The 18,726-nt window shown below is 38.5% G+C and overlaps 1 protein-coding gene across 2 annotated transcripts in view; it reads left to right on the forward strand.

Annotated features, from left to right (window-relative positions):
* Nucleotides 1-18,726, forward strand: part of MORC4 (MORC family CW-type zinc finger 4) — a 50,215-nt gene that overhangs the window by 18,410 nt on the left and 13,079 nt on the right. For both annotated transcript variants that reach the window (XM_060138295.1, XM_060138297.1), the window contains exons 7-13: nt 32-151; nt 1,558-1,658; nt 10,502-10,600; nt 14,299-14,427; nt 16,361-16,429; nt 16,826-16,877; nt 18,261-18,436. In XM_060138295.1, coding sequence (XP_059994278.1) covers nt 32-151; nt 1,558-1,658; nt 10,502-10,600; nt 14,299-14,427; nt 16,361-16,429; nt 16,826-16,877; nt 18,261-18,436 — 746 coding nt within the window. The remainder of the gene's footprint in view (nt 1-31; nt 152-1,557; nt 1,659-10,501; nt 10,601-14,298; nt 14,428-16,360; nt 16,430-16,825; nt 16,878-18,260; nt 18,437-18,726) is intronic.

Consider the following 18,726-nt stretch of genomic DNA (forward strand, 5'->3'; position numbering starts at 1 on the left):
GTGTTTGTCTCCTTAATGATTTTCTTCTCAGAATAAGCAGGTGAAAATAACTTTTGGGTTCTCTTGCAAGAATAATAACCAGTTTGGAGTAATGATGTATCATAACAACCGCCTCATAAAGTCTTTTGAGAAGGTGGGATGCCAGGTGAAGGTGAGTAGTTAATGCTTCTCTGTCATAGAGGCTGAAAAGAGTAGGAAAAGGATTTAAATTTTGCAAAAGGGATAGACTAATGAATGGCTTTTTACTCATCTTGAGATAGTTGTTAAATCTGATCCTAGAATTCTATGTTACCAGTGAGCTGTCTTATGTTCAAAAGCTCTTTCTACTTCTCATTCTTCATAGATGTCAATCAACCCAGGAGTTTTACTGAAGGCATTTTCTAGGTAGCTGTTAATAAGAGGTAGAATTAGAGCACCAGCAACTCTGCCATGCGTATAAGTTTATTAATGTTTGAGGTAGCTCTTTCCATTTTCTTGGGGAGACAGTAAGGCATCGTGGAAGATGTATAAAATGTAGTGGTTTATGACCAGGATTTGAGGCCTGGCTTTTCCACCTAAAAGCCATGTAATCCTGGCTACATTGTTTAATTTCTCTGAGGCTCAATTTCCTTACCTGTAAAATGGAAACAACGATAGTAATTTTACTTGCTCTGCCTACCTTACAACTTGCAGGGTTGAGAGATTTAAATGGGATAAATTATGCAAAAGTACTCTATAACTGAACTATACAAATATTACCATCATCTTAAAATTTTGATGACAACTTAAAGTAGTAATATCTGCAAGTATCCCATTCATTCCTATTTTACAGATAAGATTGCTAAAGCACAAAGAATGATAAACTGCTTTATATTACACAGTAGGACAAAGTTACATATGACCCAGGAGAGCTAGTTTTCAGCCTATATTGCTTTTCATTGTTATATCATCTTTATACAACTTGTTTGTTTGCCAGTCTAATTACACTCCGACTCAGCTCCTTCCATTAAAGTATACAAAAATGATTTTAAATCCAAAAATCTCTTGTATCAACTTGTAATTAATAATACTGCAAGTCTGACTCTCTTTAGCAGTTGTTTGGTGGCATACATATATAAAAATGGTTTATTTTAATGGAGTGTGATTTATATAGCATCCTTAATTTTTTTTCAGATGGAGTTTGGTTTTAGTTCCCTAGAACAGAAGTATATAACCTTGATTTTTTTTAGCATTGTCATTCTTTGTTCAAGTGAAATCTTCTGGCAGTCCCATAATATAAAACAGATGAAAGTGGAGGTAGTGTGGGTGAAGTAGAGATGGCTATTAATCCCTGGAAAATCCTAGGAAATCTATGGATCACAGTTTGAAAATCTCTGCCCTGTAATTTGCCAGAGGTTCCAGTTCATTGTAATACTTGCAGTCTATTGGCGTACATTCTCAGTGTTTCTCTAGATATTACTGGCCTCTCCTTGCCCGTGAACGTTATGTAACCTTTCTATTATTGTTTAGAATCAAAAGGAAGTGCCTCCAGGCAGTCAACAGTAATGTAAGTGTTGAAATTAATATTTTTCTTGTAAGCCAACTCATGGAGAAGGTGTGGGAGTAATTGGAGTCATTGAGTGCAATTTCTTAAAACCTGCCTACAACAAACAAGACTTTGAGTACACCAAGGAGTACCGGTGAGTCACTCCCAACCTGAGGTGTTTCTGATGGTTTGTTCAGATATGATTCTATTCTCTGAAACCTCTAAAATCATCTCTAAAAGCCAGCCACATAAGTTAACTGAGAATCCTTTCAAATCTATTTTCCAAGATTAAAGGATTTGATTTTTAAATTAAAAGCTTACTGATACATGATGTATGGAGCCCAACTGAAGTAAACCTTAACTTTAAAAATTAGGGAAAGAGCATAGGGGTTATTTAGTAAAATACTTTGGTGAAACAAAGAGCCTGGGAATTGATCTTAATGAAAAGAGATGAGTGGATCTGAAGTTATTGAATATGTTGTGGGGAAAGCAGCAGTTTGAAGTTTGTTCCGAAAGATTTCCTTGAAGCCAGTGAACAGATTGAGAGGAAAGTATTGGAGCAGCAGGAAAAACGTGTGTTTTTCCGGAAGCATCTAGATTTAATAGGTAAGACCAATAAAGAATCAGAAAGGAACTTGACATTGAGGCTGAACCAGTAAGGATATTTTTAGGAGGCAAAGAAGGGAGTTGTTAAAGCCAGGATATAATAGTTTGTTTTAAAACTTGTGGGGAGGGATGGATCATACATTCCTTCTTTCATCAAGTATTGTGAGATATCTCCTCTGTGCCAGGTATTAGGGACATAAGAATGAAAGTTAAGAATCCTTGATGCCTATGAACAAATGGGATGAGATATATGTAAATAAGAAACTTAAATACCTATAGAATAATTGCTTTAATGGGGGATGTATGCCAAATGGGAAGAAGCTTTAAATATGCCTAAAGGGATTCACAGAGCAGAATATGTTTGAGCTTAAACTTCAAGGAAAAATTGGAGTTTGCTAGGTGGATGAAGAGGGGGAGGACATTCTAAGCACAGGGAAGTATTTGAAATGGCAAAGGGTGTTCTGGGAGGATGGAGAAAGAAGGCATGAGGACATTTGGTGTCATTTTTCTAGAAATCTCAGTAGCAAATCTTTTCTTAGAGTGGGGGAAAAGTATTTCCCCAAATCTCTTTTTTTGTGTGTCCAAAACTGTAATAAAATTAGTTAAATGTTGTGCCTTAATTTATATGAAACCATAAGAATTTTAGGTTTAGTATTTGACAGAGAACTATTTGGATGACAACCCCAGATTAATTTCAAGGTAATTGGTTCTTGGTCACTCGGGCTGCTCAATGATTATAATAACTACCTGCCCTTAGTTTAAGTAAAATGGTCTTTTAAATATGAGTCTGGCACATAATGGAGATCTTTGACTAGGACTTGACTCACAAGAGTGAAAGTTTAGGAATGACATCAGTTTGACAAAAGTCCCAGAGCCAAGTCATTCTATTTCTCTTGAGTGAAAGGAATAGAGAATTTCTGGTGATTAACCAAATAGTTAAGATTTGTGAAATCCAAATGTTAGATATTAAAAATTATGTAACATCCTCTTAAGCCATCTCCACCACCCCCCAATCTAGCTTTTAAAGTTTAGAGGTATTAGATGCTTGGTTTGTGATGTTTCGTTTCAGTATGATGGGTTTGAGGTGATGGCAGGGGAACCAAATGGAGGTATTCTATAGAGAGTAGGTTTATTCAGCTAAACATATGGGACTTCTGGCTTAAGTAGCTTAATATCTGCTACACATTTTATTAAAAACAGAAAACTAGTATACTGTCCTGCATACAGAGTCTTCTGAGGGTAATAAGTGTGCATAACTCATCCCAATTCTGGCAGCATTTCCCTTTTTACTCAATTTATTTTATGTTAAATGAAAAAAGTCTTTAGTTAAAATATAAGGGAATTTGAGAGGGCGATTAGAGAAGGTTGTCTGCTATCACAAACTCATCCTAAGAGTATTTATTATACATTTCAAAACCGCTATAAGAGATACCAGCCATCATACTGCTGGAATGTCTACAAATGAATCATTTGTAATATCACTTTTAATAGTTGTAGATATCAGATTTCAGCTACAACTATCAGGGCTCAAACTTATAACATTTTTAGAGTGAATTTCAGCTGAAGAAATGCAGTCAATGCATACTAAGTGAACACCTCACTGGTACATGGCACAGTGGCTAGATTTTGTGGAGTTTTCCAGAGAAATTCGAGACATGGTTGCTGTCTTTGAGGAGCTCACAGTGTAATTGTAATGACGGATTGTCACAGACACGAAACAGTTTAGAGAGCAATAAACTTGCTCTTTGATCAATCAAAACTAAGTGGTATGGTATAGGAAGCATTCCCTGGTAGAACAGATAGGGAAGGTTTTAGGTAGAAGGTATGACTTGAGATTTGCTTAAAGGATACAGGTTTAGAAAAGGGAGGGAAGGGAATTCCAGGATGGAATTATAGCGTGAGCTAAGTGACAGCAACTCAGAGTGGGAAGAATATGAGGAGTGGGGATAAGGGGATGTAAGTAGAGTGAAGGGGAGTGAAGTCAGATGGATAGAGTATGGCCCTGTCCTAGGGCAGGGGTTGGCAAATTTTTCTGTGAAGGGGCAGGAAATAAATATTTTAAGCTTTGTGGGCCGTATGGTCTCTGTCACTACTACTCAATTCTGCTGTAGTAGGAAAGCAGCCGTAGACAATAAGTAAAGGAATGAACGGTGTCTGTGTCCAATACAATTTTGTTTACGAAAACAGGCAGTGGCCCGGATTTGCCCTACAGGCTGTAGTTTGCTGACCCCTGTCCTGGAGCCACAGTTCCCAAACTGTGTGCCAAGGTGCACATAATGAACTCACAGAGGAGCCACAGGATGTTTAAAATTTTCGAGGGGAATACAGTGATATTGACTCTTGCCTATAAGCAATAGAAATTGTTTTCTGTTGCTGTCGTAACAAATTACCACAAACTTAGTGCCTTAAGACAACACTGGTATATTGTCTTCGAGTTCTGTAGGTTAGAAGTCCATCATAGATCTCACTGGGTTAAGATCAAGGTGTTGGCAAGGCTGCATTTATTTCTGGAGGCTCTAAGGGAGAATCTGTTTCCTTGGCTTTTCCAACTTTTAGAGGCTGCCAGTACTCCTTGGCCCATGGCCCTCTTCCTCCATCCATATTCAAAGCCGTCAGTGGTGGGTTGGGTCATCACATCATAACACTCTGATGACCTTGCTTCTGTCATCACTCTCCTTCTCTGATTCTGACTCTTCTGCCTCACTCTTCCAATTTAAGGACCCTTAATGATTATGTTGGTAATTCAAGGTAATCTCCCTATCTTAAGTTCAGCTGATGAGTAACCTTAATTCCATCTGCAACCTGATTTCCCCCTTGACATGTAATCTAATATATTCATAGGTTTCAGGGATTAGGACATAGACATCTTTGGAGGACCATTTTTCTGCTACTACAGTCTGCCCTCTGGCCCCTTAAGATCCACTTACATCACACATGCAAAATACATTTACCCCATCCCAACATCCCCAAAAGTCTCAACTCCTACAGCAGCTCAGTCTAAACTCTTAATGTCATCAGCTCAGAACGCCCAAATCTTCTCATCTAAACCAGGTATGGATGATACTCTGGGTCTGATGCATCTTGAGGTAAAATTCCTCTCCATCTGCAGATGTGTGTCTTTTTTTTTTTTTTGTATTTACTCCCAAAATATAATGGTGGGACAGGCATAGGATACCAGTTATAGATGTTCCAGTTCAAACAGGGAGAAAAAATGAAGGAAAAAGGAATCACAGATTCCAAGCAATTTCCATGCTAACTCCATTAAATTTCAAGGCCTGGGAATACTCTTCTGGGGCTTTCAGCTCCACCCTCTGGATTTAAGGCTCTGTTCTCTGTCCTCATGGCTCCACCCACAGACTCATTTTTCCTTTTTTTTGAAAGGTAGCATGCATGTATTTGTAGCTGAGTAGTTTCATCAGCCTGTTTCTTAACTCTAGAGTTTTGGGGGTCTAAATGCCTTCTTTCATTTATACTCTCTCTGTCCCTTTCAGTCCAATCTAGCAGTTTTGTCCTTGTATACCATTCTCAAGAACCTTGTGGGTCTCAAGTATGTATCATGGATATTCACTCCATCAGACAAGCGACTCTTGACATGTCTTTCCTAGATAATCCTATTTCTGTTCTTGGCTTCTGCTGAGATGGTGGTGGAGATCTGATTCACGTGTTTAATCTTTTCAGAGAGCTTTTTGTGTGACTGAATACTTTGACCTTTTGATCTTCCTGAGATATTAGCGAAAGGTTGTCCAGCCACTGCCTTGGCTTTTTCTCTAGAGCATCTTTCTAAATTTTAGCATCTTTTGCAGTCTGGATAAACTGAGAATTTCCAAAATCATTAAGTCCTGGTTCCTTTTTGTTCAACAGTTCTTCCCTTAATTTATTTCTTTCCTCTCACATTTTATATAAGCAGCAAGCAACCACCAGGCCACACTTTCAACAGCCTGCTTGGAAGTCTCCTCAGCTAAATTTCCAATTTTATCATTTACAAGTTCTGCTTTCCACCTAACTGTGGGACACAATTCTGCTAAGCTTTCTGCCAGTATGTAACGGGGATCACCTTCCCTCAAGTTTTCCAATAACATGTTCCTCATTTCCTTCTGAGCCTTCACCAGCCACAATTTTAACATCCATAATTCTACTAACAGTCTGTTCACAATGATTTAGATATACTCTGAGGAAATTTGTGTTTTCTCGACCATGCTCTGCCCTTCTGAGCCCTCACCAGTGGGGTGTTTAACATCCATATTTGTACTAACAACAGTCTATTCAAGGCAATCAGGCAATTTCTGTAATGCTCCTCCAATTCTTCCACCCTCTGCCCACTGTCCAATTCTAAAGCCACTTCCACATTTTTAGGTATTTGTTATGGTAGCACCCCACTTTCAGGTAAAAAATGTTTACATTCCTCTTGATTATATCATATCTTTGTGAATCTGGGTTTTTTATGATTGCTGTGATAAAAAGCAAGTATTACCAAAAATCAATGTTGAATAAGAAATGAGGGAAGTTGTGTCCAGTTTGACTCCAAGGTTTGAGTAGTTGTACAATATCCAACAGGCGTACCCATTCCATTATAAGTAATTGTGGCTATTTAAGATTGAAACAGAAATATTTTTAAAATATATACATATATTTTTCAAATGGACCCTAAATTTTAGTACATAAATAGTTATTAAGTTGTTTCGACATAACCGTTTAATAGTAATTGGAACCAGTACATATTTCTTTAGACCTAAGGGTGCCATGAAAAACTTGGGACACTAAAGGTACCATGAAGCGAGATAGTTTGAGAACTTCTGTCTTAGAGGGACATTGGATAGAGTAGTTGATGCTTTAGGCAATGAGAATTCATTGTGTATTCTTAAGTAGAGGGGTGACTTGAAACAATTCTATCTTAAGAATATAGTACATTACACTTATATACTGCTTTATGGCTTATAAAGTGCTCTACATGAATTATATCAGTTGATAAATCTGGAAAGAGGGTGCAGGATAGATTGAAAGAAGGATTATATGTTATTTGAGTAATCTAGGTGTGGGGTGAAGGTGTGAAATAAGAGTAGCTGTGAGAAAGGAAGTATGTGACAGATACTGAAAAAAAAGATCAAAAAGTTTGGTGAGGGCTTCCCTGGTGGTGCAGTGGTTGAGAATCTGCCTGCCAATGCAGGGGACACGGGTTCGAGCCCTGGTCTGGGAAAATCCCACATGCCGTGGAGCAACTAAGCCCGTGAGCCATGGCCACTGAGCCTGCGCTCTGGAGCCTGTGCTCCGCAACAAGAGAAGGACGCGACAGTGAGAGGCCCGCGCACCGCGATGAAGAGTGGACCCCGCTCACTGCAACTAGAGAAAGCCCTCGCACAGAAATGAAGACCCAACACAGCCAAAAATAAATAAATAAATTTATTTTTAAAATTGATGATAAATTAATAATGGGATAAGGGAAATAAAAGAGAGGAAAGTATCAAAGATCACTTCAAAGCCTCAAATTTAGTAGACTGGCATATTGACAGGATCGTTGATAGAATAATGAGGTTGGGGAAAGGAACAGTTTTGTGTAGTGGCAGTGGTGGAAATTAGATTGTACGGGATTAAGACAGGAGAATGAAGAGGAGATAGTGGGTATAGACCACATACCAGGATTGGGGAAGTAAAAGGAAAGAGATTACTGGAACAGTGGAGTCAAGCCAGGTTTTTGCAAGAAGGAATGGGGTTTCAAAATACATGAGAACGGTGTCTTGATTGAGGTGGTGGTTACATGACTGTATGCATTTGTTAAAACCGATAGAACTACATGTTAAAAAGATAAATTTTACTCTATATAAATTTCACCTCAATATTTTTTGCCCGAGTACATGAGAACAGAGGTTTATTTTTATTTTTTAAATTGAGATATAATTCACATGCCATAAATGTCACCATTTAAAAATGTATACTTTAGTGATTTTAGTATATTCACAAAGTTGTACAACCATCACCACTATCTAATTCCAAAACATTTTCTTCACCTCAGAAAGAAGCACCTTGTCCATTAGAAGTCACTCCCCATTTCCCCTCCTCTCCAACCCCTGGTAACCACATAATCTGCTTCCTTTATTTTTCAATTTTTTTGTGTGGTAAAATACGCATAACATAAAATTTACCATCTTAACCATTTTTAAGTGTACAGTTCGGTGGTATTAAGTACATACATATTGTTATGCAACCGTCACCACCATCCAACTCCAGAACTCTTTTCATCTAGCAAAACTGAAATTCTATACCTATTAAACAATAACTCCTCATTCCCACCTCCTCCTAGCCCCTGGCAACCACCATTCTACTTTCTGTCTCTATGAATTTGACTACTCTAAGTACCTCATAAAAGTGAAATTATACAGTATTTGTCTTTTTGTGACTGGCTTATTTCACTTAATGTAATGTCCTCAAGTTTCATCTATGATGTACATATGTCAGAATATCCTTCCTTTTTTAAGGCTGAATAATATTCTATTGTATGTATATACTACAGTTTGCTTATCCATTCATTTATCAGTGAACACTTGGATTGCTTCACCATTTTAGCTCTTGTGATTTACAGTCTATTTTGTCTGATATTTGTATAGCTACCCTTGCTCTCTTTTGGTTACTATTTACATGGAATATCCTTTTCCATCCTTTCACTTTCACCCTATTTGTGTCTTTGTATCTAAAGTTAGTCTCCTGTAGACAGCATATATTTAGGTCATTTTTTTTTATTTTACCCATCACTCTGTGTCTTTTGATTGGAGAGTTTAATCCATTTACATTTAAAGCAATTACTGATAAGAAAGGACTACTGTCATTTTGCTATTTGTTTTCTATATGCCTTGTAGATATTTTGTCCTTCATTTGCTGTATTACTATCTTCTTTTATGTTTAGCTGATTTTTTTTGTAGTGAAACATTTAAATTCTTTTCATTTCCTTTTGTGTATATTTTATAGCTATTTCCCTTGTGGTTACCATGGGATTACATTATCCTGTGATCAGGAGCAGCAAACAGAGATCAGAGCACAGATCCCCAATATTTGGAGGACAAGGTCTTTTTTGCCTACCCTGGCTCCTGCAAGCTGGTCTTGAAATGTGTGCACAGCTGCCTGTCACAGGGCTGGGGTAGGAGATGGGTAGCTAAGAGCTGAAATTTGCCAATCTATCATCCAAGCATTCCCCTGGAAATTACAAGTCTTCAGTAGACTCTTGAGTTCCAAATAGTTACATTAGACAGATTCTGCCAGTGTAATTGTTCTCTAGATGGGAAGGCAGATTCCTGGTGCTTCCTACTCCATCACCTTTCCAGAATCCCATGTAATCTTTTTTAAAAAGTAGATTTAAAGTAAAATTTTAAGAGAAAACAAGAAATAGTTCTTCATCTGTGACTTTAGGGAAGGATATAAACATAGAGGTAGGAACATTGGTAGGTTGGAGGGGACTAAGAGTTTATAGGGGAACTCATATATGATTTAATCTTCTCTGTGTAGTCAGAATATAATTTAATATGAGTAAGGTGGAGTTAAGGAAGAATTCCTCTTAAGGAGAGAAGAGGTCTACAAAACCTTTGGGGAATTATCCGGGGAGTCAAGAGATCTAAACACTAAATTTGTAGTGTTTCAGGTGTGTACAGCTCTACATTAAGTTGTAATCCTGGGTTGTAGAATTAAATAGGAATTAGTCACTAGAAATTGGCAGTTTTTAAAAGTAAAATTCAGGTTTTCTACACATTATATTGTTTAACCCTGGGTCTGCTGTTGTTCATTTGGGAAGAGAGATAAAGGAGAAAGGACAAGAGCCATAATTGGGGCATAGCCTCCACTAACAGCTATAGAGTAGAAGGTTGAAGGGGACTTTGTTGCCTGTTGTTGCTATAACTGCTGTGATCAGCATTTAGACAAAGAAGAACCATATAGACATTTTTAAGTTAGTGTTTGATTTGTAATAGATAGGGTGCAGTATTTGATCCTCTGCCTTTCAACTTGGTCCTCAATTGTTTACCTGTAGTCATCTGACAATTGAATAACTCCCCAACAACTTATCTGCAATTTAGTCTTCTATCATTGTCTCTAATGTCAGCTCCCCTCACCATGATTCTAAAATTTGGAGAACACAGTACTTTTTAGGACTTGTGACCATCTTACCTTTTCAACTGACTTTGTCATTTTGACATGTAATTTACAAAGGCAGTACATTCCCATCCTAGTTTCTGAAAGTGTAGATGTTCAGACCTATCCTGAATATTCTAAATTGCTGGTTTCTGTTAAATGGGAGCATCTTAAAGATTGCAGAATTATTCAACAGATTCTCAACATTGACATGTTCTTTTTCTTTTCAACATTCTCAACATTGACATGTTCTTTTTCTTTTCAACATTCTTTTTCTTTCAGGTTGACAATAAATGCCCTTGCCCAGAAGCTCAATGCTTATTGGAAGGAAAAGACCTCCCAAGAGAATTTTGAGACCTCAGCCATAGTCAGGCCAATACCGTGAGTAGTAAATTTAGAATATAAAAGTATTAGGGGTAATGTCTATGGAGCAAATGGAAGGAATGGGATAAGATGGTGCTTTTCACATAAGGAAGTTTAATTAACTAAAAATAGGAAATCACAGGTACTAATTTCATCATTCTCTAGACCTCTTCATTCTGGTTTTACACTTCTGTGATTTGGATCATAAATATGAAGAGTTTAGTACTGTCAGTTTATCCTGCAGGCAGCATGATATAGTAGAAGATGATGACCATTTAAATCAGCCACTCCTGGGTTGAAAATCTAGATCTTTTTCTTCTTTTTTATTTAATAAACAACTTGAAACTTTTATTGTATCAATATAATATCTAATGTATTACAATTGCTTTAAGGTTATAAGTTCTATAAATATTATGAATATTACTTAAAACCCTAAATAACTCACTAGTGTATTCTCTACTTTCAAATAATTAGGCAAAAATCATGAAATTAAATCATGAATAAATGTCTGTTAGTCTTTGTTTTTAGATTTTATTGAAGTATAGTTGATTTTAAATGTTGTGTTAATCTCTTCTGTACAGCAAAGTGACTGAGTTATACATATGTATATTCTTTTTCATATTCTTTTCCATTATGGTTTGTCACAAGACGTTGAATATAGTTCCCTGTACTATACAGTAGGACCTTGTTGTTTATCCATCCTATATATAGTAGTTTGCCTCTGGTAATCCCAAACTCCCATTCTTTCCCTACCCTACTCACTCCCCCTTGGCAACCACAAGTCTATTAGATCTGCTTCTTAATAGTTGGTTGAGCTTAGGTTAAGTAAGTCACTTCACCTCTCTGAATATATTAAGTTAGATGACATAACCTTTTTTGCACAGTACCTGGCATATAGTAGGCATTCTGGCGTTCAGAAATACTAGCCAATTTCCCTTCTCTTTATTACTAGCGAACATTGTTGGAACTGTACCAAGAAATTTGAGACTAGAAGTAGAGAACCCAGCATGTCAGAAAAAGATGTAGAATTTATTGAATCTAAGAGAGGAGATTACACACAGAATGGTGGATCAGGATGAAATGCCTTAGTAGGCCAAGAAAGGAGCATAATATAGAGGATAGGATATGTAACAACATGTATACAGTCAATTATACCATCAAGACAAAGATTAGAGGTTCATTTTGGGGTAGGCACCCATGTTTTTTTAAAAATGGAAGTAATCAGGGCTTCCCTGGTGGCGCAGTGGTTGATAGTCCGCCTGCCGATGCAGGGGACACGGGTTCGTGCCCCGGTCCGGGAAGATCCCACATGCCGTGGAGCGGCTGGGCCCGTGAGCCATGGCTGCTGAGCCTGCGCGTCTGGAGCCTGTGCTCCGCAACGGGAGAGGCCACAGCAGTGAGAGGCCCGCATACCACCAAAAAAAAAAAAAAGGAAATAATCAGACAAATGTTTGATATAAAATTTTGTTTTAAATGCAACATGATTGCTGTATGAATATCACTATATCTTATTCTAAAGATCTCTACTCCTGTCCAACATCCATGGTTTTCAAAGAAATGCAAATTGAGATGCCTTTTTTTGCCTTTTAAATAAGCAGTGATTAATGCAGTGAAACAGATGTTCATATATTGCTGGAGTGTGTTTATGTATGTTATACAACCTTTTCTGTAGGCAGAATGATGATTATCTATTGAGTACTTACATGCTGGACACTGGTCTAAGTTCTTTACATGTATTTATTTAATCATCACAACAACCCTATGAGATAGACAGATGATATTATTACTTCTTTACAAATGTAGACACTGATACACTGAGAGCTTAAGTAACTTGTTCAAGATTGGATAAGTAAAAAGTGGTAGATCCACTTATGTTCAAATATAGGCAATCAGGCCCCCAAACCCAGGTTCTCAACCACGACACTCTTCTGGGAGGATGCAATGAGAATATGGCATAGCCCCTTCAACTACCTACTTATTGCAAGCACAAGCTAAAAGTCTCTCCTATCTGCCTGGATGGGAGGATCTACCATGGTCTGCATGTAACCTGAGGGAGGGATTTACCGTCTCTAATGCTTGTCCCCAAGGGAGTAATATTGGCACGCTTCTGCACGAGACTCTTCTGTGTGTGTGCACGTAAAACCAAAGCTACTGTGACCTTTCCTCTCCCCTTCCACTACGGCTGAAACTCCTTTCTCTGGCTCTAAATAAAACGGTGACTGTACAGAAATATTTAGACACCAGAGGTCAGGCCTGAGCTTAGAGTTTAGAGGTTGCAAGGCTGGAGCAGCCTGTAGCTAGGAGATAGGAAGCTATATATCCAAGAATATGTATGAATTCTCTTTGTTAAAAACAGTTTTGAACAAGAAGAGGGCATTGTATTTGAGTAGTAGACTTATGGGCACCTTTTACTTCTTTTTTATATCTTTCTGTATTTTCTATATGAGCTTATATTGCTTTTATAACTAGAAAAAAAGCACCATTTAAAATAGATAAGAAAAATATTGAACTAAGGCATAAAAGAATCATACCACTCTATTGAAATGTCTAGTATACTAAAGAGCAGTGTAAATGTAACATACACAAAATCTTTTAGTCTAAATTACATGTTTTTCAAATTGGCCCTAGGTGTCCCTCTACCCTCTTTCTGTCTTTTCTCCAGCCTTCCCCTTTCCCACCCTGGTCTGCCTTTCACATATTAGATGCTGACTACTTCTATTATATAATGATCATCTCCTCTTACAGAGAAACAAATTTACTCTAAGGTGTAGGTGACTGGGTTACACTTCCTAGAGGAGATGGGAATGGGCATGTGTTTTAAGAGTAGAACTCTGGAAGAATTTTCTCTTCATAACTTAACCCAGTTGTTGAACTGGAGCCACCATTTCTAGTTACGAAATTTAATCAAATTTATGTTACTTTTTTTTTTTTTTTTTTTGCCGTACATGGGCCTCTCACTGTTGTGGCCTCTTCCGTTGCGGAGCACAGGCTCCGGACGCGCAGGCTCAGCGGCCATGGCTCACGGGCCCAGCCGCTCCGCGGCATGTGGGATCCTCCCGGACCGGGGCACGAACCCGTGTCCCCTGCATCGGCAGGCGGACTCTCAACCACTGCGCCACCAGGGAAACCCAAATTTATGTTACTTTTTAAGGTTAACTTTGGGAATATCAACCTAATATTGATTTTGATTTAAGTATGAACAAAGACTTCTTGAAAGGAAAATAAAAAAGGGAGGACTAGGGAGCCTGCAGGAAAAAGGGGGAGTCATTTTAATGACAGTGCTTCAATGACTCTCACAAATGCATTTCAAATCTATCACGGGATTGGATAGAAGCAAATAAAATGATTCTATCGGTCTTATTTTTTAGTAATATTGTAATATATATAAAACTTTTTGCTGATTAATAAATTTTAAAGTTATCCTTTTGTTTGCTTAAGGATAAGATTCCAAGGTAAGTACTATGGACCTCTGTAATATGGTAGCTCACCATGTTAAAACTTGCTACTATTTTTCATATCCATATCTGGTCTAGTCCTATCATTATTTTATCTGTGAAGTTTAAGATATATACATTTTAGACACCTGGACGATAACATTTCTAACACATTTCATATATAAAATCATGCTCTTTCATTTTTAGGTTATGCTTTTCTAATGTAAGACAGAGTACAGAGCTAGGATATACACAGTCATACTTCTGTTTTCCTTCATTCAGGAAGATTCCTGACCAGACATGGGTACAGTGTGATGAGTGTCTTAAATGGAGGAAGCTTCCTGGCAAGGTTGATCCATCTACATTACCTGCAAGATGGTTTTGTTACTATAATTCCCATCCAAAGTACAGGTAAGGTTAAGACTCAGTATTATGTCAGAGAGAACTCCTGATTTGTCTCTGTATCCTAAAACACTTTTCATCTCAAGTCCACACTCTTCACCCTGGCATTCAAGCCCCTATGCTAACTGGTCCCACTCTACCTATTCATTGTATCTTAACACAAACCTTCTGCTTTAGCAGGCCTCTGGCTTCACTCTTCCCCACACATGCCATACGTATTCCCATCTCCATGACTTGATACTGTCATTCCACTTGCTTACAGTGACTTTCTGTATTCCATCTGCCTATCTAAATCATATCCGTCTGGTAAGCTTAAGTATTTTGTGTGATACTTCTCCAGTTGACAGTAGTTTACAGTTATTTTACTCTGGCTTCCTGTGGTATTTAATTCTTCACATTTGTTCACGTACTGTTTGAATTTTTGGGATGTTTTTCATATATATATACTTGGGCCCTTCAAGAGATTATAAATTATTTGAGAACAAGGGATTTACATTTCAGGTTGAGTTGACAGTTTTCTTCATATGCTTCCTATACTTGCATCTGTTGTAGTACCTATTGTACATTCAATGCAGGTTGTTTACATGTTTGTCTTTCTAATATACCATGTGTTTCTTGAAGCAGCTAACATCTAGATAGTGCCTGTCATATCCATGGGTATTCATTTCAATTTAACAAATATTTTTTATATGACTTAGTCACATAGGTTGATAATAACTCAGTTTGCTTCAGTTCAGCTGTGACTTTCTTAACTTTTTTCTGCAGAATAAATGCTGATAGAAAAAAGGTACTAAACCAGAGTATGCTTTTTAGAAAAAAATTTTTTAAATGGAGGAAATTAAATAAACAAAGTCCAGGTCTGTAATGAGCAAGCATTTCCCCGTAGTCTCCAGATGTGCCTAAGTACCTCTTAGGGTTGTGTGATTAAAATGTAGGACTGAGGGCTTCCCTGGTGGCGCAGTGGTTGAGAGTCCACCTGCCGATGCAGGGGACACAGGTTCGTGCCCCGGTCCGGGAAGATCCCACATGCCGCGGAGCGGCTGGGCCCGTGAGCCATGGCCGCTGGGCCTGCGCGTCCGGAGCCTGTGCTCCGCAACGGGAGAGGCCACAACAGTGAGAGGCCCGCGTACCGCAAAAAAAAAAAAAAAAAAAAAAAGAAAGTAGGCCTGAGTGCTTAGAAGTCTCATTTTTGAATCCTGTATATGCTATCAGTCTATACTTAGTCCAGGAGACATAGCCTTCCAGGACACTTTGTGCCCTAATAAAATGGGTATAACATAGGGTTTCCAATTATTATTAATTTTTGTTTATTTCTAGGATTGCTTTTGTCCATTGAGTACATTTTCTAGTACTCCTTTCAGCTTTTACTCCTAAAATTCTCTTCCTCGTGCTTTACATCTAGTCTTTTCATTTATAGAATTCTCTTTTTCGTCTCTTTGCTGGTCTCTGTTCTGTCCCTTTTACAATGTCAGCTCCTAGTCTCTTCTTGCTGCTCTCTATCATAGCCTCTGATTTTCCTCTTCAGGTATCATCACATAGTCTAGGGATGCTCCTGCTTCTAGATGGCACCTTGGGAATTACTTTCTTAGTACACGAGGCAAAAGACCTCGGTTCTAGTCTCAGCAATATTCTCTTTGTATGGAACCTCAAGCAAGTCTCTCTTGTGCTTGAACTTCACTGTGTAGAACTAGAGATTATGCTTTAGTACTTTGAGTGTCTTGGGAGAATGGTGATATATACACCAAAAATAATAATATGATATGCCTTGAAAAGAGAATTGCTACATGTTATCCTGCACACAGGTTTTGTAATGTGGGTGGAATCTGAACTCTGTAATGTTAGAGGGGGGTTAACCTGCCTTGTCATAGTCGTGAGGAAAGTTAAGGGTAACAGTGAAGGGCACATTTTGTTTCTGAAAGATGATTTCTTCTCTGTACTGCAGGAGGTGCTCTGTTCCAGAGGAACAAGAACTCATTGATGAAGACCTGTACTTGAGCAAAGCTAAGAAACAGTTGAGTATACCCGAGGTGGTACTCTATATCGTACGGTAGAGGAGCCTGACCCTTCCTAATAGGACAGGGGAATTTTGAGAAGAGAGATGATTTTTTTTAAATGATTTCCCTATTCACCTCTCTGGTCTTCCAGTTCTTTATTCTTTCTAGTCATCTCCTGAATGTCTCAACTAGTGATTGACTTTACCCTCTCTCCCTCTTCCCCCCACCTTTTGATAGGGCATTTGAAATCCCTCTTCAGTAGCAGAGTTCAGGAAGGAACACTTAGTTACTCAACAAGGCTCACACTATTTCTAGTTTAGAAGGAACATTATAACCTAAGTCTATAATTGGTAATCCATTTCAGACTGAGAAATTTCATGAGTGAACTAAATATCCCTTTTATCTTCTCCTAGAGATCAAACTGTTGAGAAGAAGAAGGTACCAGTGGAAAGTGAGAGCCACCAGGTGAGAGACAGTCCACCCTCTTGCTTTTCTTACACAAAATTTTCCCCAACAGAGGACATAGGTTGAAGGAAGCAGCACTCTTGAAAGCTGCATAGCAATAACAAACCAGTTGTTCTGGTGGTCTTTTTTTTCACTGGATCTTTTGATTTTGCTTTGATCTGCTGTTACTGATGTTCAGATCACCAAAAATAGAAAAGCCAAATCATTTATTGTCCAGATTTGGATTCAGTACTGATTCTGGACAGTGTGAATATCACATTCGGTGTCACAGAATATTCAGGGTTATGTTCCATCCTCATACAGGCTGCTCCTGTTGAGTGTCTGGTTTTCCTCAGTCTCCTTTCTTCCAGGATTCAGGGGTGATTCCTTTCTCCTTCCTCTTGGGAAGAAGGGGTGGTTCTTTGTGCCCCTCCCCATCCCTGCTTTCAGGCTGGCTGGCTTTATAAAGACTCTGCTGTTTTGAATTTTCAGGAGCACTGTCTCTCGGACATGGTTGCCCAGCTCCGGACGCTGAAGGGTGCAATAAGGTTGGCCGTCCTTTCAGGGACACTCCTTTCCTGACAGCCACCATAGCACCCATATATCTTCCCCACCCAACCTTGCCTTTCTGCATGATTTTCCTCTTGACCCTCTTTCCCAGAGATACCTGCTAGTAGCATGTTAGATTCACCTTCCACCCACTCAGTCAGGGTAGGTCAGACTGGTGAGGATAGAGGCAATTAAATACTAATTCTTCCTCTGATAGCCTTCCAAGACCCAGGTGTATTAATAAACAGGTTGCATACCCTCATGTCTTGGCTTAATAGTCTGATCTAGAGATTGGGAGATTTCCTGGGACCGCCCTGTCCTCATTCAGTTTACCTCCCCTTTATACTCCTTCACCTTCATCATTCATACTATCTTCATAAGCTGGCTCTCCCACAAGATCCCAGATGCATGTCTCTGTGTGTGTGCAATACGAATATATATTAGTCTCTCGCATGCATTTCTCCAAGACCAGCACAGACCCTTGCTGCAGTGCTTATTCCCTTCATCCCTTCCCTCATCAGAGAGCTCAGAGGAGTGAAAACCCAGCCTTAAACTGGGTCACAAGAGAGAATTAGACAGTGACTAGGGGGCCTGGGTTTGTGTTGCGGATGGGATGACTCTAGGAGCCAATAAGTGAGTTGGGGAGGTCTGTTGGTGTCCAGTTGATAAGGTTATAACTGAACGTGCCTGGGGTCAGTGTTCTAGTGTACATTACTGCGCGCTGTTTGTTTTGTGTAGGAAACAGTTTGTTTTTATTTGGCCAAGTGTTCTTTCCTAGCATCAGAAGGATTGACTCATCCTTTGGTATTTAGTTTGAAATTGGGATTTTTTATGAGTTCTTTCTTTCTTTGCTAGGTATTCACTAATCCACTCAAGATCCCTTCTATTCAAGATATGGACGACTTGAATAATAAGACGATTGAATATGAGGGAATTGATAGCCCTAGCCGGCTTTCATCTGTTGGAGAAGAAAGCAGAACACCTTCTCTTCAACTTAAGCCTCTGGATTCCAGTGTTTTTCAGTTTTCCAGGTGGGTAAAAAAACAGACTCTCTTCAGTAATAAGCCTCAGGGGTTTTTTTCCTATAAAATAAATTGGTATGGTTATAATGTTTATGTTTTTCCTAAGGCCTGGCATGGAATTCAGAAGGAGAAACACCATTTTGGGTTGATAGAATTGCATGTTGCATGTATCCCCCATTTTTCAGCATTATAACTGTCATGTCAAGTTTGTCGATCTTTTTTTTTTTTTTTACTTTTTGGAGGTGATCATCATCTGACAAATGCTCTTTTATGGATTATGTATTCACATTATGTTGGGA

This window comes from Lagenorhynchus albirostris, chromosome X, assembly GCF_949774975.1.
Source record: "Lagenorhynchus albirostris chromosome X, mLagAlb1.1, whole genome shotgun sequence".
NCBI lineage: Eukaryota > Metazoa > Chordata > Mammalia > Artiodactyla > Delphinidae > Lagenorhynchus > Lagenorhynchus albirostris.